General features: G+C 37.0%; 1 protein-coding gene across 1 annotated transcript; it reads left to right on the top strand.

Moving 5' to 3' along the window:
- Positions 1-9,659: 9,659 nt before the first annotated feature.
- Positions 9,660-13,257, top strand: LOC141603992 (plasmodesmata-located protein 3-like). The gene is made up of 2 exons (XM_074422938.1): positions 9,660-10,700; positions 13,038-13,257. Exons 1-2 carry the CDS (start codon positions 9,941-9,943, stop codon positions 13,172-13,174), a joined length of 897 nt encoding a protein of 298 aa, XP_074279039.1. The 5' UTR covers positions 9,660-9,940; the 3' UTR covers positions 13,175-13,257.
- The last annotated feature ends 9,325 nt before the right edge of the window (positions 13,258-22,582 follow it).

The following is a 22,582-nucleotide window of genomic DNA, read 5'->3' as shown; positions in this document are numbered from 1 at the left end:
GGTTTTGGAAGGAGTTGCAGGAATCGTTGGGAACAGCTTTGAAGATGAGTACGACATTTCATCCCTGCGACGAGATGGGCAGACGAGAGAACAATCAAGACTCTTGAGGATATGTTGCGAGCTTGTGTGATGGATTTTGGTGGTAGCTGGGAGCAGAGGTTGGACTTGATAGAGTTTTCTTACAACAACAGCTATCACACCAGTATAGGTATGGCACCGTTTGAGGCTTTGTATGGGAGGAGATGTAGGAGTCCAATCTGTTGGGACGATAGTCTTTGAGGCAAAGTGGTTTTAGGACCAGAGATGGTACATGAGATGGTGGAAGCAGATTAAGATGATCGAGAACGTATGAGAGCAGCCCAGGATCGACGAGAAGAGTTATGCGAGATCTACATCGTCGGGACATAGAGTTTCAAGTTGGAGACAAGGTCCTTCTGAAGGTGTCTCCTATGCGCGGAGTTATGAGATTTGGGAAGAAAGGCAAGCTAAGTCAGAAGTTTATAGGGCCTTATGAGATCTTAGAGCGAGTTGGGGAAGTGGCTTATCGCTTGGCGTTACCAGCTGCATTAGAGAGAGTACATAATGTGTTTCATGTATCGCAGTTGCGGAAGTATGTGAGTGACCCGTCACATGTGTTGGAGGAGAGAGCTTGGAGCTTGATGAGTCTTTATCATACCTTGAGGTGCCTAAGCGGATCCTAGACCGAAAGGTTAGAAAGACTAGGAGTGGTGAGACAGTTTTGCTTAAGATCCTTTGGTCTAACCACGAGTCTGAGGAAGCTACATGGGAGGCAGAGGATATCATGAAAGAGCGTTACCCCTTCCTTTTTGATCAGGTATGTATGGTTACGGGGACGTAACCTTGTTTCTTTTAGGGGGGTAGGAGATGATCGCGAGCAGTTTCTAAGAGTTTTATACACCTTTTTGTATGTTGTGTCGGTAGGTTGTCGGGATGAGTTGGGTAAGTAGCGTGTTTATAATGAGTTTTGTTTCAGAGTTTTGTTTTGGTTGTTGAGTCGGGAATGGGTTGGAGTACCTTTGTTTTAGTAGTGGTTTGAACTTCGGGGACGAAGTTCCTTTTAAGGAGGGAAGACTGTAATACTCCGTATTTATAGTCTTGGGGGTACTCTATCGAGTAGCCCTTACTCTGTCGAGTAAGGGTAAGTGGCGACGCAAATAGTTTCGACTGTTGGGCACTCGATCGAGTAGTGGGGCACTCGATCGAGTAGAAGGTACTCGATCGAGTACCTTGGGTACTCGATCGAGCGTCCGGTTTTACGGGGGAGTTTTCTCGGGTTTTGTTAATTACGCGATTAGGGTATTTAAGCATATTCGTAATTGTTCTAAATCACTTTTTACAAAACCTAAAACCTGTTTAAGAGAGAAAGCAACTAGTTCTTCTTCCCAATCGCGTTCTTGACAATTCCCGGAGTTCAGACGGTCGGATCGTATCGTAGTTCGTGTCGTTGGATTCCTTGCGTCGAGGGTAAGCTTTTAATATAATTTATATAATGTTTTGTTAAGATTGATGAAACCCTAATTTGGGATTTGGGGGTTTTTATGAGTAGTATTTGAATGGTAGTCTTTATGTGTTATATGTTAGGAGGAGAATTCGTAGAAGAGGCGTTTTGAGACAGCTGTAGATACCGTCTGCGTGTTGTGCTTTCCAGGTAGGATTTCCTACTCAGTATTAGTCCCATAATGGGATATTGGTGATGTGCTGTAGTTAGTTGTTTGATTTGATGATTGTGATTGTGATTGTGTTTGTGATTGGTTTCTATGGCTCTCGAGATGCGTTCTCGGCTGAGTGGGGTCACTTGCGGGAGTGATCTCACACCCTAGTTTCGCCCTTCGTGGAACCCGCCACGAAAGGGGATGTGCACATTAATGGACAGGGTTATCGCTCGTACGATGAGCGGGGCTTAGGTGGGAACGGCTGCGGTCCCCCATCTGGCGGTGGTCCAGTGGACGGTCGGTATTGAGATGATGGGAGTTGGTGTGTGTGTGATTCATTTGTCTATTTGTCTTATGGTTGTTGTCTATATTGATTGTGTGATTAGTCCGACCCGGTGTTGTTTTGTAAACTGCGGTGATCCATTCGGGGATGGTGAGCGAGATATTGACAGTATAGAGATGATCTTTGGGATATTTGGGATGGCCACGACATGACGATAGAGTCTTCCGCTGTAGTTTAGCATTTATTTCTATTTCAGTTGAGAACAGTTAGTTTGGAATAATGTATTGTACTTTCAGTTTGGTTTCGAGGATTGTACTTATTCATTAAATTACTTATAATAAATGTTGTTTCTGTTTTGTCTATTTGATTATCATACCTCGGGCAACCGAGATGGTGATGTCTTCATACCTGAGTGGTCCTGGTAAGGCACTCGGAGTATGGGGGTGTTACATCGAGTACGAATAACTTCCCTAATCATTAGTAGAGGCCGCTATCGAGGCGGGCGGGATTAGGTGTTCGATCAAAAGAGCTTCATAATACGTACCCTCACCCCTTACTCCAGATCTCTGTGAACATCCGTGTTCATTGGCATCCACGAGAGTCATTCTAGACATAGAATGCTAAGGGTAACGATTGCTTAGTGTTCATGTCACTACTTTGTGTCTTGACATGACACGAGGTATTCGAACGGTTCCAATTTCCCATAAAAATTGGTGGCGACTCCACAAAATGCAAACGCTTGTTCTCTCCCCCAAGCGCCCCCGTGGGCCCATTGTCCACATATTGATAAAGCTTAAATATTATTACGCATTTGCTAAATCCCGCACATCCTTTTACTGAATCCCACACACTTTATCTCATTATTCCAATTCTACCCTTCATCTCACAAAAGTTGAAAAAATTTTACGGAATCCTTCCTCCCTCCCCCTCTCTTTCTCTCAAAACCAGAATAATTTGTTAATAATTCGACTATAATAGATCTTAATTTTGCACATATCACAAGTAATTTATCACCTTTATCAACAATTTTATCAATACACATGTCTTTATATCGATTGATTGATTATTTAAAAAATAAATTCAATTAGGGTTTTGATTTTCGTTATCGAGGAGATTGATTGTTGGCGGTCGTCCGTTTCAGTAGGGTGGTCGACGAGGAATTGGGTGAGGGAGAGGACATGCGGTGGACGGTGGTTGGCGTAGGGAGTTAGGCGCGACGGCTACCTGATCTGACTGTTAGGTGTGGGGCGGCCATCGACTGTGCGGTGAGGGAGAGGATATGGGGTGGTTGGCGCCGGGAGGGGCGTGGGAAGGTGTTGTCAGCGCTGGGAGGGGGCGGAGGAGTGGTGGTCGGAGGGTAGGGTAAAGGCAGTTAGGGGAAGAAGATGATATGCGGTGGTTTGAATGTTACTCCCTCCAATCCTCTATTTTCTTCCTCTTTACTTTGGGCACAAGAATTAAGAAATGGAGTATTATATTGATAAAAAGTTGGGTGGGGGTTTGGTGATAGGAGAGAGGGATGAATAATTAAGAGTTAAATAATGAATTGTGGGCCACAAATATTAAAGTAAGGAATAAAATAGGATTAAAAGAGTTGGGTGGGTGGGGTAATAGGAGAGAGGTATGAATAAAATAAGAGTAAAAAGTTACCAAAAATAGAAAGGGGAAGAAAACCTGAATAACCGTTTTAGGAAATAGGGAAGAATATGGTGAATTGGAGGGAGTACAATTTTTTTTTTTTTTGGTGAGGGGGAGAAATGAGAGGGGTAAACTCGGGATTAGTGGAAAAAATGTGCGGGATTGAGTAAAAACGTGTGCGGGATTTAGCATGTCCCTATTATTATCAGAGAGATGAAAATATATAGTACAACCTAAAGCTACAAACTAGGTAACAATATCATACAAGATAAATAAAGATAATGCAAAGGATAATACGTAAGCTAATGTAGATGAACTATTAGACTAAATACATTGATCTAAAGATTACATAATAATAAAGATGTGAACATAATATTAACAGAATATTTACGTATCTTCAATATGAACCACATTCACTCTTGAAAGAGTAAATAATTTACAAGACGGTTTTAGTGAATGCGATAGTAGTATCGTCTACGAAAAGAGAATTAAGAGGTATAATGACGAGGATGAGGTGACGGAGTTGATTGTTGGGTGATGGGAGATTATGTTTCTGCAGTGTCATTTATCTCATTACTGATTTGTGGGTGGATGTCACTTTCACAGTTTTACATTATGCAATTATAAAAGAGCATATGCTTTATCGTCCAACCCCAACCTCACAGTTGGAGTAAGAGAACTCTTACCACTTGAGTTAACTCTTGTTCTTCTGTCCGGCTCAGTTACAATAATTTGATCGTGAAAGTGATAGTTGTTTAAGATATTTCGTAGAAAAGTGAAGGAGACACATATCGGAAGTACATACATACTCCTTTTGTCAAAATGGCACATATATTATGTTCTCCAACTACTAAATTCTTTTGTTTACCTTTTTATATTTTTTATGATAAGTATTTTTTTTGGTTAAAGTTAAAAAATGGTTTTGACCGAGGGAGTACAAATCTACAGTAACGCAAAACCCTAATTGATTGCTGCTAATAACTGTATATGATTGAGTGACCTCTGAAAGTCTAGACACAACATGAGCTGCTCAATTCATCGGGTATTGATTGCTACACTTGGTTGGAGCCGTCAAAACAATGTGAATGGATGTCTATTCTACTATCACTGTCACTGCGTCGTCTCTGTAAACAATAAGGTTTTGTATATTATTCAAGTAATGAATTACAAGGATTACAAGGATACATTTACACTAATTTACTAGGCGTGAATGCTAGCTAATGATACAAATTAATCTCCATGATTTTAGGAGTAAATAAGGACAATATGAACAACCAAATATACTCTCTAACTATCTTGAGAAACATTCCTAGGATAAACAAAATTGTGTTGATTGAGTTCCTTGATTTGTGGAGGAAGAAGTTGTGATATCTTGGACCCTAGGAATAATATCTTTGACGAGAAAAAGGAACATAATTTGGATGTTCTACCTAAATTTATTTGTTTTTGAGCATATGTATATTTTTTCTGAGCTTATGACCTAAAACATTACTTGTTTTTGAATATTTGTATATTTTTTCTGAGTTTATTATAGTTTATAAGTTAGATTTTAATTTTTTTTCCGTTAAAACTCAAATTTAACTAGACTAATATTAAATGTCTTTGAGTTTAATGTTTAAGTAAATGAACGCAGAAATTTTATTGCAAAACTCATAATTTTTAAAACAAAACTCAAAAACTTTAATATAATGCTCAAAAATTATAAAATTGGTGTAGTACATCGGATGTATGGTCTACTTACTATTCTTTGACAATCTCCTCTTGAACCTTTCCTGCCAATTATATACTTCAACACATAGATCTACATCTTCAAGAGGTGAGTCTAAGTGAAAAACATGTGATTGATTGGCAGTACCAAAACAAGTGACAAAGTGGCAAAGTATATTATTACGGATGACAGGAAAATGAGTTTTTTTTCTTTTTTTTTTTTTTTTGATTAGGTAAGAAAACTAGGTTGATCCTCTAGGGTAGGACCAACCTATCTCATCCTTTCGAATGAGGGAGGTAAGTTGAAGCCACCGGCTATCAAACCACCTCGAAAGAGTTGGACATGAATGTCCAACTGAAGCCATGAAGTCAGCAACCTTGTTGGCTTCACGAAAGCAATGTTTAATTATCACTTCATCAAAAAAATGAAGGTCTAATTTCACATCCTTGATAATACTAGAAATTTCCCACGGAATTTGTCAAGTACCTCGAATCGAGTTAATAACACATAAGTTATCAGGATGGCGCCCAATCTCAGCGTCATCCTCTCACATGCAATAAGTGGGACCTCAATAATAATCTTATCTTTATTAATTCAGAAGACAATACTCAATCCAGGGCGTGCCATGTCATTAATTCAACATTTTTTTTTTTTGAAATACATGTTTTGGTGGGACCCGTTAGTGTGCAATGTATTTATTTTTTCAGAATTCTGGTTATACAAACATTCGACAAATTCCGTCTTAGAACAAATACTATGAAATAATACTATGAAATAATTTTATACATTTCGAATAAATGAAATTAATGGCATATAAGCGAAATGAATTACAAATCGGAATAAATGAAACTAACTACAAATAAATGAATTACATAATTTTAAAAAAAAAAAATAATTACGAGAAGGAATTACATTTAATAACGGGACTGAATTACATATAATGCAAATAAATTACATGCATAATTTTTATAAACTAGATAGTACGATATATTTTTTTTAAAAAAAAATATCCTTTGTTATTTCCTCTTAAACCATTGCATGTGAACACGTATTTGTAACAAGTTTAAACATTAATTATGTAGATTGCTGATTTAGACCAACTAGATAAGTACAATAGAAATGCACAAAAAAAAATACATCCAAAAACATTAATACAGGCCCAAATACATACCCGTGCAATTTTGCACGGGTTTAAAACTAGTAGGTGTATCACATATAATAAGTGGAAACCCCAAGATGTGTATAAGAATGGCGCCGAGATTTCGCAGTATCATTATCCTTACCCTATATAAATAGACGTGCACCTTGTTATGAAGTATGAACTATGAACTACTTAGCCTCAAGCCCAAAAGGCCACAACCCACTTAATAACTGGACATCAGAGACACTTTTGTGAAATGGATAGATAAGTTCCGTGGACTTCTGGCACTTTTAGGCCCAAATTTTGTATGATCAATTGGTTGGTCCGATACCGACCAAATGACCAGAATCGAAACCATCCAACTAGAAAATAACAGAACACAAATAAGTTGCATTGATCCACAGTGACTAATTTGAATTTGCACTTGATAATTTTTGAACTAAAATAAAGTACTTCTACTAGTTCGATCATTTGTTTACCTTTGGTTTGTCACAAAGATTAAGGAAAAAGAAGATGATCAATTATTTGATGACAAGTGAACAAAATTCAGTGGGATCAAATTGTTCAGCAAAAGCATTCCCAAAATAGAATGGTAAACAATTGACTGAGACACTACAAAATTAAATAGGTAAACAAATGACCGGAACGGATGGAGTTTCTGTTATCAAAACTATTTTTATGAACACAAATTATTATTTAAGATTGATATATTCATCTTAAGCTTAAAACAGGTCAAACAGTAAGAATCAGACATAAGCATAATGTAAAGGGAAAAACAACAAATTTGGCATATATGCACAAGTAGATGATACTTGACCCGTTTTAATGCTAAGACGAATATATTTGTATTAAGGGAGACTAACTATTTTATGAGTAGGTAATTAGTTTTGTAAAACGGGAGACTAACTATTTTTTAGGTATTAGCTGTGTTTTAATCATTTGTTTACCCTTGATGATAGGTATTAGCTGTGTTTTAATCATTTGTTTACCCTTGATTAAATATCATTCACAAAACATGAAAAAAGATAAATAAATAAGTGGGACGAAAAAATACAACTTAAGAGAAACGTACAATGTTTCAATTAGGGCTAGGCACCGGGCCAAAACCGGAATCGACAAAAAATCCGGGTCGGGTTTGGACCGGAATACAAAAATTCCTGGAAAAATTCCGGTCCAAGACCGGACCGGAGTTTGCCATAATATGCCCACTTTTTTTTTCAAATTCCAGTCCATTGGACCGGATTACAATTTATTTTTAAGAAAAAAATAAAAAATAATAATAATTTCAGTTTTTCCGGTTCGAACCGGCCCAGCCCGGAAAAAATCGGTCCCGGACCGGACCGAAATCTTACAAAATATTGGACCGGAGACCGTGCCGAAATTATTAATTATGGTTCCGGTCTGGACCGAATTTTGCCCAACCCTAGTTTTAATCATTTGTTTATAGCTTATGGTAAGTTGGTTCTCAAAAATAGTTACATTTGGTTGTAAAACAGTCTCAAAAATTCCGTCTTTTTAGAAATAATCAAAATGATCCGCCTTAATGAAGACCGAGTGAGAAATAAATAAAAATGATAGGTTGATACATGTAGAGGTGACAATCGGGCCAGACGGGTCGACGGGTCGAGTTTGAGTCGGGTTAAGCCGAGTCAGGTCATATTGGGTTTGGGTCAGATTACCTTTTCGGATAAAGCCGGGTTATTTCGGGTCAAATAATGTATTAGGCCGGGCCGGGTCATTCTCGGTTCCGGTTACTTTATCGCATTACTTCAATTTTTGACCAGTAAATTTAGTTTTTAACCATTACTTGATTTAGTTACATCATTATTAAGGCAAACATATCAATCTAAACACTAAATCACTTTCGTTTTGATCAATATTAAGCTTAATAATTGTCGAGTCATTAATTTAATCGAGTAAATTCGGGTCTGGTGAAAATCGGGTCGGGTTCAGGTCACTGATTATCGGGTCGTGTCGGGTTCGGTTCGTCAGTGGGTCGGTTCGGTCGCAAAATTCTAGGTTTTATTAAGTCGAATTTGCTCGGATTCGGATCGGATCACTCGACTAGAGTCATACTTGCCAACAATAGATATACATACATGTACCTTCATAAGACTAAGGAGTACACCGTACTCCGTATAACTTAGGTACTAAGGTTTTTGAATCACCCATTGTGTTTTTGTGCGTGCCACTTGAACGAAAAATGGAAACATGATTATTTGCTTTTAGAGTGTACATCGTTGGTCATTCATGCTTATATATATAGTACAACGAAGATCCTACACAACTTTAGTAAAAAGAGGAAAAGAGTAAATAAAAGTATTTTATATTAAAGAAAAAGCTCCGCGGTAAGACAAATAAGACATCCCCGTTAGCAAGCCTTTGATACCTCCAACTTCAACCTATTCAGCCTCGCATTAAGCAAGAGACAAAACATAAATAATCTTCATTAAAATCACTTTCTGATTTAATAATCATCAAGCAACAAAACCAATCAATTATTAATTTGACAAGCGACATTTGCCATTAAAGTCAAGGTTCAATAATCCAAAACTACATATGATTAATTTCAGACTCGGAGAGTGTATTATTTTTTCGACAAATTATGGATCAAATTAAATGAATAACTGATTTATTTACTCATATTTTTATTATGATAATTTGTCGGAGATTATTCATTTAATTTGATCCAACTTTGAGGCTCAATATTCGTACAGAGCATAGTAGACAACAAAGCACAAGTTTGAATCTCCGCACTTTGATATCTACTGCTTTTGTGGTTCATTTGACACTAATAAAAAGATATGTTCGTTTGTTATAAAAATACAATCGAAATAAAAGTGACACATTATAACACGGTCACTAATTAGAAATAAGTTGCAAAATATATAAGGAAAACCTTAATATTGCCACCAAATATAAGAGAGAACCTTAGAGTCGACCTGCACAGAATGGCGGAGCCACGACGGAGACGAACTAGTAATGCTATAAAGTAACCCTCGGAAAATTTCGAAAATTTTAACTAAGAAAATCGAAATTCCCAATTTTCAGCGAGGGCAAGCACCCCAACTAGGCCCCTATATCTGCCGCTGCCTGCAGACAACATTAACAAAGCAGTGAGCAAGCCGTTACTTAGGCGCGTAAAGCAGTCATTATAGAAACCCAAAACTCGCAATAAAGGAGTTCATACCACTAAAACTGATAAAGAAGATACACTATACCCTCAAAACAAAGAACACCCTACACAATACGTAACTCTCAATTCTTTTCTTTTTTCTTTTCACTCAATTCCACTTTTAACATCACCCAAAAAAAACCTCATAAATTAAGACATACATTCATACTTGACATCAATATTTCATTTCCCAAACTTCACAAAAAACATTCAGAAAATATAACAAATATTTCGCGTTTTAACTTAGGAGTTAGTCCGTTAGTCTTATTTCATTATTTCCGCTGCCTATACTGATCCTTCGATAATTTTAGATAAAACCCAAATGGATATTAAATTCTCATCTAAAAAACACCAAAATTTCCATCTTAATTCATTGTTGTCCATCATCCTGTTTTTACCCTCTGTTCTATCAGATTACACTGATTTAGTGTACAGAGGATGTGCAGACCAAAATTTCCCAAGCCCGTCTCAACCATACGCACAAAATCTCAAAACCCTCTTCAATTCACTCTTGACCCAATCTTCTAAAACCAATTTCAGCAAGACAACAATCGGAGAAGGCACCCAAAGCGCGATATTTGGGCTGTACCAATGCCGGGGAGACCTAACCGCAATCGACTGCAATAATTGTGTAAGCAAATTCCCCAAAATGGCAAGAAAATATTGCGGAGAAAATTCAATAGCCGCGAGAATTCAGCTAGTTGGGTGTACAGTGAGGTATGAAGTAGTAGGATTTCCTGAGATATCGAGCACGGACTTGCTGTATAAAGTGTGTAAAGGAGGGAGTGTAGTGACTGGAGGGGGGTTTGAAGCGAGGAGAGACAGCGGGTTTGAGGAAGTGGAAACGGGTATAGGTAGTGGAAGCGGGTTTTATGCGGCGAGTTATGGGTCGGTTTATGTGATGGGTCAGTGTGAAGGAGATTTGGGTGGGAGTGATTGTGGGGATTGTGTGAAGACTGCGTTGGAAAGGGTGAAAGCGGAGTGTGGGGATTCGATGTCTGGTCAAGTGTATTTGAATCAGTGTTATGTTAGTTATAGTTATTACCCTAATGGTGTTGGTGATGAGAAGACTTCTTCACCAGGTAAATTTCGAACCTTGGACTTATTGTTTATAATTTCTTCATTTTAATCATTATATTAAGACATTTTCAGTATTGTTAGCAAATTTGAGTTACAAATTTTATAAGAGTATTAGGTTTAGGAATAGACGGAATTGTGGAATGTACAATGGAGATGATAAAGGGATAATTAGTGGGAGATTAACTAAATAAAAAGTTGGTGAAGATTAGAGTTGTAGAAAAAAGAAGATTTGAGTTGGGTAGGACTTAGGAGAGCCGGGAAGCCTGGAGGGAAAGTACTTTAATTTGGGGGGAAAGAGAAAACTACTTTTTGAATATCTATCCGTTAAGATTTGGGATGGAGCTTAAGGCTCCAAATTAAATTAGTCTCTAAAACAAGTAAATGTAGTTTGAGGAGTTCAATTATCAGTTTGGGTTTAGTATTTCAAATGAGACTATCATAAATGTCACAATGGGATTGTTATAACAGAAGCAAGAAAGAATAAATAAAGAACAGTAAAGAGATAAACGCATAAATTTACGTGATTCACTAACGGTGTATTAGTTACATCCATAGGGCAGAAAGGAGAGAGTTTTATTGATATGTGAGCAGTTTTCAGATTATAGATTCAGATGGTATGATAAGCATGACTGTTAGGTAGAGGCTTAGAGCAAGTGCAATAGAAGAACTTTATATAAAGTTCTTCCTTTGCCAAATAAGATTAAGAACTTTTTTGTATAAAGTTCTTCAATAGAGTCATAATTAATTTGATATCTCTATAATTTCTTGTTTTTTGGAAGAACTTGGTTCTTCTTTTCAATCCTAGTTTGTTCATTTAAGAGCAAACTTTATTTTGCAATAGAACAAACTTCTTCTAAAAGTTCTTATTTACAAACTCAAGCTAAAAAACCTCTCATTGCAATTGCTCTTAGAGAGTTTATATAATACTCTCTAAGACTTAATACAGAATGACCTAATAAAGGTCCAAGACAGACCTAGCCCAATAACAGATACGAATACCGTTTAAGTTAGACCCCCGCATAGTCGTTTGAAGCCGCGACTAACAGAATCAAGGCATAAACCCAACAGAGATTATAGACATGTGTATTACTCCCTCCGTCTTGGTAATTTGTTGTCCTATTTCATTTTTGGAGTGTCGGTTAATTGAGTGTCCCAGGGAAGTGGTAAATTAGCCCCTTAAGTTTGCATCAATGTGAGAATAACCCCATTAACTTTATTTTGGTGTAAATAACCCCCATAACTTTGCTCTAAAGTGAAATCAAGCCCCCTTCTACTTTTCCGGTCAAAATCTTTGCCGGATTTCCAATTTCTCACCAATATATCATATGTTGTACATATTACGTATAATTTTCACCCTTTCTACTCTATATACTTATACAAATGCATGTATCCGCAAGATTTATACGCCTTATTTTAGCACATTCCATCAATTCATATGTCCTACCACTCCCACCTCTGACTTTCTCTCTCCCTGACGTCTTGTCTATCACCCAGAACACTCAACACCAACATTATCACTTCTTTTTTCTTTTCTCAATTTTGCCAAATAAATAAATAAATTTATTCTTAAAGAAGCGAGTGAGGAGAGTTCCATTGTTGAAGATGATTAAGAGATTTAGACTAAATGATGTCATGACATTCTATTCTCAAAGAGACGATAACAATCTCATGTTTTTTTGTTTTCCATGAGCCAGTTGTTTACGGACGTAGCAGTTTAATTTTGTAAAAGTTGCATCCAAATCTCAATGTTAAATTATGAGTAATTATATTAATCAATTTGACCATTCACAAAACACACTCAATTTGATCTACATATCATTTAGCAATTAACCCTCTACTCTTTCCTTGGTCTTTGTGTCAAAATCAAAGAAACAACGATTGACGTAAAAAGTATATTACAACATTTATCCTAGACTAGAACCATTAATCATATTTCGGTTAAGGTAGTTAGAAACATGTCAATTGAGGCTAAATGTATGTTGGATTATATATTCTGGAAAAGAAGAACTTTGTTATGTGAAAGGTCAATACTCAATAAGAATGTTATTATTGTTTTTACTAGTATACTCAATTTTGTAGAGAGAGTTTATTTACTAACGGTATTTTCTAAAAGTTTTAAAAATGCGTGATAGAGTGTTAGATGTACATTTACATGTGTAAGTTAAGACGATAAATTAAAAAAACTGCATTATTTTATGTCCATCCTTTAAAGTTTAAAAAATCGCGAGCTATCTCCTTTTTGTGAAATTTATGCATTATATTAATACTTGACGATTTATTTGTTTCCAAAATCAGAGTACTGAGGCAATACTGGCAATTATTTCATTCTAATTTTGCAGGGAAAAAGCAGGGGACGGCTAAAACAGTGGCTATAGTAGTAGGAGGAACTGCAGCAGCTGGTTTCTTAGTTGCAATTTTGTTATGTCTTAAATCAATACTTAAGAAAAAGCCTAAAAAATATCAATATGGAGGATAATTGTGCCTATTAATCGTCTATTTTTTTTAATGTCTATATTTTTTAATTGAAAACCTGCAATGTGTATAAGTTGTCCTAGCTAGTATCATCATACTATATATTAATCCTGCAAAATCCAAGATGACATGGCATCACTACATTACAATAATGCTGACTTGGCGATACAATAGAGAACCTCAAACAATCAAAACCGTTCTGCCCCACTACTACTCCAATTACAATTATTTAATTACAAAGATAATTACCAATAATAATTACCTATAATTATATGACAGCCACAATTTACAAAGATTATTATAATACAATGACAGCCACAAACGTTCTCCTATTTCTTTCCTTTTTTAAAGTACAATCTCACATAATATTATTATTCTGTACCAAAAATAAAACATAATATTATTATTTCTTTCCTAATATCATGCCACTAATTATGCATAATCTTAATTAAAATCTTTCCTAATTAAAATCAAAATATGAAATCAAAGAGTTGACTATGAAAACGAGCAAAAAATGGAAAGAAAAATAACTGCATAAAATAAGCACTATAAAATTGTGTATACAACTTTGGGTTTACACGTCAAATGTTTGAACTATCTATAAAATGTCATCACAAGTTGTAATTGTAATATATTTTATTCCACAAAATATTGAACTATCTATAATCAGAATATATATAAATCTCTACGTAATTATTGTGATTGTGATTGCTAGGGATAACAATCACAAAAGATTCCTTCCAGTAAATGATTAGAAAGAAATTATTCCAATAATATTTTTCACCAATCAAAATGGACCTGCAACATAACAAAAGAAATAAATAAGCTGACTATATGAAAACGGAATTAGTCAAAGATTGACATAAAGATTGATGAGTAATATTAAAAATATTATTACTAAAGTTAAAAAATATTCATATAATTACAACTACAATTTCACAAAATAAACGATTTCTGAATATCTTTTATAATGGTAAATATTTTTGAAAACGCATATAAATACAACGTATCATAAACATCTCTCAACACCACAATTTCACGTAACAATCATAGAAAAAAAATTACAGAAAACAAAAACTCACCACCTTTACTCGCAAAAAATGGCTCAAAAGAACTCTCAAGTGGCTTGCATGACCCGAAAAAACACATTTGTGTCATCCACAATAACCCAATTGAAAGAAAAAACTAGGAACCAATCTCTACATGCTAGAGTTGTTCGAAAATGGTACCGTCCCGACTTTCGTGCTCCTAACCAACATGGAAGTATCGAGATGCTTTTACTGGATATAGAGGTACTTTTTAAAAATTTAAATTATGATTTACTTCTATCTTATTATATTATATTAATTATATATTATATGACATTTATAATTCTTATTTTCCTATAGAATAATATCTGTTGAGTTTATGGATTCAAGTACCTAAGAGGGGGAGGGGGTGAATTAGGTACTCTTTTAAAAATTTTAACTTCAACTTTATTGGATTAAAGTAAGTTAAGTGAACAAAAGAGATTAGAGGATACTTTGAATAATATTGAAAGATTGAACAAGTATCACGATGAATGTTTTTGTCAAGTATGAAAGCAACAATCGTTCTGACTGTATCTATTTGTCTCAGTTTGTGAAGTATGACTGCAGACCAAATGCGACAGTATGATGAACTGTTACTTCTAAGTTTAAGCGAAACAAAACAAACAAACAAGGTATAAAACAGCGGAAATAAAGTAAGCACTTGAACACGAGATTTTTGAATTGGTTCGGCAAGAAACTCAAGTGCCTACGTCCAATCTACCTTTTTATTACTTTCCTTTAGTGATCTACTCCGAAAACTAAAAGACCCTTGTAATAAAAGACGCCAACCTACTCCGGTTGCAAAGCTAGTACAAGAACTACTCCGTTCTTATGACAAGCTAACTCGCAATCTACTCCGATTGCCAACTCACAACCTACTCCGGTTGTCAAGAGTAAAAGACTACTCCGTCCTAAACTCTACTAACACACTTAAAATGTAAAGGATCAAGTTTCCACTAACACATTCTTAACAAAGAATAGAGGTGGACAACTTTTACAAGATCAACACTTTTAAGCAAGAGAGTTTAGTATAGAAAAGCAACAAGTGGTGGCACGATCGTAGAAATCGAAGACACCTGAAGACTTTTAAAGGATTTTGCAAAGAACACGGTTTTAATCTTTTAAAAACAATTTGCAAAACATGAAAGAATTAATTCAGAAAAGTCTTGAGGATTTAATGAAGAGGGACACGGTTTATATAGAGGAGGTGAGTGAAGGGGGTTGCTAGGGTTTTGAAGGGTCAAAGACCTCACATGTGAAGGGCAATAGCAACCACCCAAAACTTGCACCAAAAAGGAGTCTTTTGCAAAGGTAAGAATAGAGAAAGAAGGTTTGAAAGATAACCTTAAATGCTCATGCAAAATCAGAAAACAAAGGATGTGAGACAAGTCACATGATGACAAGTTAACACAAATATGGCAAAAAGCATTTTTTGTTTTCTTAAAGACCAAAGGATTGAATTTGCACAAAGAGGAAACATTTTGAATAATTCAAACCACTCTTTAAAGAAGACTACTCCTTAATAAAAATCTGATATTTTATCTTTGAAAAATAAGTCACGTGAAAGCTTTTGAAAGATAAAAAGGGACTTCAAGTTTTTACGAGTTGTGGCATAATCCAAACAGCTGTTTGCGTGTGAAAGCAACAGTCGTCTGGACTGTTTCTATTATTCTAGTATACTCTACTTTCTTGCTTGTACATTAGATGACACTCGACTAAATACAATGGGATTAATAACAACTTCAACACTTCTTAATCCAAGCTTGATTACATCATTAATCCTGAAAAGGTAAACTAAGATAACACAAATCAAATGGGCATGTTATCATCAACATAAGGAACCCAACAAATTCCCCCTTTGATGATGACAAGCCCCAAACGAATGTATAAGCAATGTAAACACCTTGATTCAAGATTTTTAACAAGCAAGATCAAATGATAGAGAAGGGACGATATTACCTTACCAAGGGCAAAAGCTAGAATCAAACTATCATGACAATTTTACATTGCCCCAAACAAGAATCAAGCTAAGAAGGTTAGGCAAGACATTAGTTTAATCAATAAGCAAGGAGATTTAAAGCATGAGTTTACCTTTTCCCCCTCTTGACATCATCAAAAGGATAGAGATGTCACAAGCATTAGAGTGCAAATAGTCATAAGAAAACACAAAAAGACACATGTACATGTGGCAAGGTAACAAGGTCAACATCAACAAGGATTAAGCATATGCTAATCAAAGTTCAACAAAGCTAAATAGAGTTTAACATACACCACCAAATGTTCAAAATAACAAGCAAGAAAACAAGTCTTAGAAAGGCACAACCAAGGTGAGGCAAAATAAAAGGGCACGGGTGAAATGTTAATAGGCCGAGAGGAAGGGGAAAGGCTAAGGGGAGGAGGCTTGTTCACCATCCGAGCCACTACCCAAAGGATCATCATCCACATGAGCATCTTCACCACTTTCTTTTGTTGACACAAGGGTGGAAATGATATCCACCTCTCCACGGATGAGGTCCAAAGTAGAAGCAAGAGCCGAGATTGCTAAGTCCTTTTGACGAGCATCTTCCCTAATCCACGCACCCAACTCAGCCACGGCATTAAGCACTTCCCGCATATTTTCCGTATTCACTTGACTTGATGACCCAACTTCCGGGTCCTTCTTAATTTTCACAGAAATTAACTCATCATTCTCAACCTTGATAAGCATCTTCCCCATTTGCCCATCACTCATAACATCACACATATCCAACGAACCCAAGCTAGTATTCACTAACACCCCTTGTGCCTTGAGCACAACCGATAACCACATTCCATAGGGTAAGTGAATCAAGCTAGAAGAAGGTCGACGAAGCTTGGTCGAAATGAGTTGAAAACGTTTAAACATTAACCCGACTAGGTTCACCTTCTTATGGGTAGCAATATGATAGATTAAGTATTGTTGGGCTATGGTGAGTTTTCCCCTATCACCCGAGGGGTAAATAGACCTACACAACATGTTGAAAATAATTCGAAGAGGAGGTGAGATTTGGGTGTTGCTTACGGGTCCAGGAGAAACGGTTTTGGGACAAACGGTTTGAGCAATGCTAAGAGGGGAGGCATATGGTAAGGCAACCCAAGTTTCGGAGGGGAGTTTGTCATAGCCTCCGACTGGAATATTAAGAGCAGTAGCGAAATCAGATTGAGACAATTTAAGGGGCTTACCGTTCACCTTAGCCGTAAGAGCCTCACCCGACTTCTCAACCTGAACCGTTGCAAAGAACTGAATCACTTCGCTCACAAATACCGGCTCACGCATTTCCAATAATTTTTCCCAACCTTGAGCTAAGACCATATCACGGACTGAGTGGAAAGCAGGCGGCTCGAACCATGTTTGATTGTAAACCCGAGGAGAGTGAATTGCTTTGATGTTCATCAACCTCTCACAATTTTTGTAAATGGAAGTAGGGAGGTCAATACTCTCAAGGTGAGCCCAAACAATGGCCAAGTCCCACTTCGAGGTTAGGGACACCGGATCAGAGGGAGAGAGATATACAAGCTTTTTCTTTGAAGGTTTTGTTTTTTTCTGGGGAGGTTCACTAGGATTTTCAATTGGGGTATCAACAATCGGGTTATCAACATTACTTTGCTCGATAGTTTCTGAGATTGGGGGTAATTGAGAGGAGGAGGCCTTTTCTTTTCTTTTGTTGTTCTTTTTCGCCGGAGTCGGGTCAGACTCGTCGGATTTCGACGGATTTTCGTTCAAATCAAATTCGGTTTCATCTTCAACATCTTCAACCAATACAGTGACCGGTTCAGAGGAGGAGCTCGGAATAGTGGAGCTTTTCTTCCGACCACCACGTGTGCGTCGTCCTACCATTGTGGAGATGGGTATGTCGTCGGATGATGGAGGGTCAGTGGGGTTCAGTGATGGTTGTGGGTTAGGTGGATCTGGGTTTGTTGAAGGGGTCGTGTTTGAGGTTTGTGGAGGGAATGCATAAGATGTTTTGACTGGAGTCATGGTTGGAGTTGGTGATGTAGGCGGATTTGATGTGACAGGGGAGGTAATTTTTGTGGGTTTGATGGGTATGATTATGTTAAAGGAGGTTTTTACCATTGTGGGTTAAGGGTAGGTTAGCTTTGATGGAGTTAATGGATTTGGGAGATGGAAGGGTAAGTGGGTTTAGGCGGTTTGGACGGGTAGGGATAGGTAGTGGATTGAAGTAGTTAATGGCCCATTTAATGAGGTAAGTGAGGTGGTTGGCCTAACTAGACAAAATTCAATCACTCGAAATAAAAACGCAAGGTATCATATAATAAACGTAAATTTAGATATGAGGTTGAGTGATTACCGACTCACAAATACGGTGTCAATTTTTGGTCCAAACATGATGTCAATGCACTTAGAACACTTAATAACATATATCCAGTTTTAATTTAATCAATTTAAGGAATTTTGTAAAACTCACACTAAAAATCACAAGCTATTAATTAACCCAATTTCTAGTTTAAATTTCTCAAAATGTTCTCTTGCAAGTGGCTTAGTAAAAATATCGGCAATTTGATTTTCGGTTTTGCAAAAGATAAGTTTAATATGTCCTTTTTCCACATGATCACGAATAAAATGGTGACGAATATCAATATGTTTGGTTTTAGAGTGTTGAATAGGATTTTTGGAAATATTAATTGCACTCGTATTATCACACATTAAAGGAATGGAGTCAAATATAATACCAAAATCCAAGAGTTGTTGTTTTACCCAAAGGAGTTGAGAACAACAATGTGCCGCACTAACGTACTCACTTTTGGCCGTAGAAAGAGCTACCGTGTTTTGTTTCTTTGAGGCCCAAGAAGTCAAGCAAGGACCCAAGAACGTTGCAATTCCGGAGGTACTCTTTCTATCTACCGTGCACCCCGCATAGTCCGCGTCCGAAAAGCCTATAAGATCAAAAGGACAATATAAAGGGTACCATAGGTAAAGATTTTGTGTTCCAATCAAATACCGAAGAATTCGTTTAACGGCTTTGAAATGTGATTCTTTCGGATTTGCTTGGAACCTAGCACATAAACAAACACTAAAGAGAATGTCGGGACGACTTGCGGTTAAGTAAAGAAGTGAGCCTATCATACCTCTATACACCTTATCACTAACATTCTTACCGAGTTCATCTTTGTCCAATTTGGACCCGGCTACCATAGGTGTATCATGAGGCTTACCATTAGTCATCCCAAATTTCTTAAGCATTTCCTTAATATACTTTTGTTGATGGATCATGATTCCTTCATTTGATTTCTTAATTTGGAGCCCAAGGAAGAATCCTAGCTCACCCATCATGCTCATTTCAAACTCCGATTTCATTAGTTCCGAAAAATATAAGTAAAGGAGTTCATTTGTTGCACCAAATATAATGTCATCAACATATACTTGGACAACCAACAGTTCGTCTGACTGTTGCTTCAAGAACAATGTTTTGTCAACGGAGCCTCTTTTAAAACCATTTTCAATAAGAAATTTAGACAATCTATCATACCAACATCTTGGTGCTTGTTTTAAACCATAAAGAGCTTTGTCTAATTTGAAAACATGGTTAGGCAAATCATTGTTCTCAAAACCCGGTGGTTGCTCTACAAAGACATCTTCTTCCAAATATCCATTTAAGAAAGCGGTTTTGACATCCATTTGGAAGAGTTTAATGCCTTTGTGAGCCGCAAAAGCTATAAGCAATCGTATGGCCTCAAGTCTAGCTACCGGTGCATAAGTTTCATCGTAATCAATACCCTCTTGTTGGTTATAACCTTGCACCACTAGTCTAGCCTTGTTCCTTACAATTTCTCCCGAGTCATCAAGCTTGTTGCGAAAGACCCACCTAGTACCAATGACGGTACGATTAGGCGGTCTAGGGACTAAGTGCCATACCTCATTTCGTTTGAATTGATTGAGCTCATCTTGCATGGCAAGCACCCAATCTGCATCAGTCAAGGCGACTGTTACATTTGAAGGCTCAATTTGAGATAGGAAGGCATTATGGGCACAATACTCATTGAGGTGAGCGAGATTGTTGACGGATGATCTTGTTCGAATTCCCGAGTTAAGATCACTTGTGAGATTAGTGAGTGGATGAGAGCTTTGATGTTTCCACTTCTTTGGAACAATGGTTTCTTGTTCCCCCTCAACAGCATCAGTCACAGTGACTGTTTCTATTGGCCTGGAAGGTTCTTCATCCTCACTTGTTTTGGGTCACTTCAGTTCTGGAGGTGGAGGCAACAGTCGTTGGGTCTGTTGCTTCAGAGAGGAATCGAAGTACTACGTGTTCCCCCGAGTTCTTTGCTCTCCTTTGAAGGTGACAGTCTCGTGTCTGTTGCAATTCAAGATCTTGGGAGCTTCTTCATCCGTGAACACGAAGTCTTTTCGAACAAGACCAATCTCAAACTCATCATCCTCGTCCTCATCATTATCATCCATGTTTTGTACCTGTCCAAGCACACTAGCTTCATCAAAAATGACATGGATACTTTCTTCAATTAACAAGGTTCGTTTATTGTAAACTTTATAGGCTTTGCTTTGATCGGAGTACCCAATAAATACTCCTTCATCACTACGTGGATCGAACTTACCCAAGTTGTTTTTACCATTGTTGTGAACAAAACATTTGCTTCCAAAACATCTAAAATATGAAATGTTGGGTTTTCTTCCACGTAATGATTCATAGGGAGTTTTATTTAAAATACTCCTTATCATGACACGATTATGAATGTAGCAAGCGGTATTTACCGCTTCGGCCCAAAAGTTCTTAGGCAACTTACTAGATAATAACATTGTTCTAGCCATTCCTTCAAGGGTTCTATTCATCCTTTCAACCACACCATTTTGTTGTGGGGTTCTAGGAGCCGAGAAGTTATGGTCTACACCATTGTCATCACAATAAGCACCAAATGATGAGTTTTCGAATTCGGTTCCATGATCGGTTCTCATTGAAACAAGTTTTAAACCAAGTTTATTTTGAATTTTTCTTAGCCAAATTAGAAACTCATCAAATGTCTCATCCTTAGAGCTTAGGAAGAGTGCCCAAACGAACCTAGAGTAATCATCAACAATGACACACACATAACGACTACCACCTCTACTTCTAGTTGTCATTGGTCCACACAAGTCGATATGTAAAAGTTGCAAAGGTTGAGATGTACTCATAATTCTTTTGGATTTGAAGGAACTTTTAACATGTTTACCTCTAGCACATTCATCACATACTTTATCAATGTCAAATTTTATATTAGGAATGCCTTCAACCAAATCAAGTCTTTTAAGGGTATTAAGAGTTTTTGTACTAACATGACCAAACCTTTTATGCCATAACCAAGGATCATTGTTCATTACACTCATGCAAGACATGGTGTGACCGGATAGAGAGTTCAAATTAGTTAAGTAAACATCTTTGACACGTCTTCCTTCGAGTATTAGTTCATTAGTAGTGGCATCAAAAATTCGACACATATTAGCACGGAATTCAACGACATTACCCTTATCACAAAGTTGAGAAATGCTAAGGAGATTATGTTTCAAACCTTTGACAAGCCTCACATTGTCGACACAAAGTAAGGATGACTTACCAACTTTTCCAATACCAATTACTTCACCTTTCTTGTTGTCACCAAACCTTACCGTGCCACCATCATATGCTTTAAGTGAGAGGAATTGGCTTCTATCACCCGTCATGTGACGAGAGCATCCACTATCCAAGTACCAATTGCGGCCGCCTCTCACCAAGCCCTACACAAGATTAGTTTTTGAGTTTAGGAACCCAAATGAATTTGGGTCCCTTTTTGTGATCAACATAACTTGTGGTATCTTTCTTAATGTTTATTTCATTTAATGCTTTGGTGTTCTTGTCAATGTCATCAAATCGTTTTGTACATCCATTAAAAACATGACCATTGTCACCACAATAATTGCAAATGATATATTCGGGAAGACCTACATACTTCCTTCCTCTAAAATCGTTTTTAGGCTTCTGGATGCAACAAATCGGTCGACTGTTCCATTTGAACCCCAAACCAGCAGTTTTATCACATTTCTCGGTTTGATTCGTGAGGAAGTTTAACACGGTTTGACTTCCTTCCCATTTATCAGTGATGTTCTTAGCATTAACAAGTTCATTGGTCAAGTCATGGACACGTGAAAGAAGATGCAAATTCTTTTCTTTTTCTCTTTTAAGTTCATCATTGTTAACACTTTCTATGGACAATCTTTTCTCAACAATGAAGTCATGGGTGTGATTGTTGAGTTTAGACACAAGATAAATGATTCTTTCTTTGGACTCTTCATACTTAGATGTCATCTTGTCAAGTCTTTGGTTTAGATCAACGAT

This window comes from Silene latifolia, chromosome 1 (genome assembly GCF_048544455.1).
Source record: "Silene latifolia isolate original U9 population chromosome 1, ASM4854445v1, whole genome shotgun sequence".
NCBI lineage: Eukaryota > Viridiplantae > Streptophyta > Magnoliopsida > Caryophyllales > Caryophyllaceae > Silene > Silene latifolia.
Note: the sequence above shows the minus strand (reverse complement) of the source record. Positions and strands in the feature narration are given on the sequence as shown.

What these genes read in the sequence shown, in the direction of transcription:
- LOC141603992 (XM_074422938.1), top strand. Translation starts at nt 9,941, where the DNA reads ATGGATATTAAATTCTCATCTAAAAAACACCAAAATTTCCATCTTAAT. An exon ending in TGAGAAGACTTCTTCACCAG is followed by an intron (nt 10,701 to 13,037) that starts GTAAATTTCGAA and finishes CTAATTTTGCAG; the next exon opens with GGAAAAAGCAGGGGACGGCT.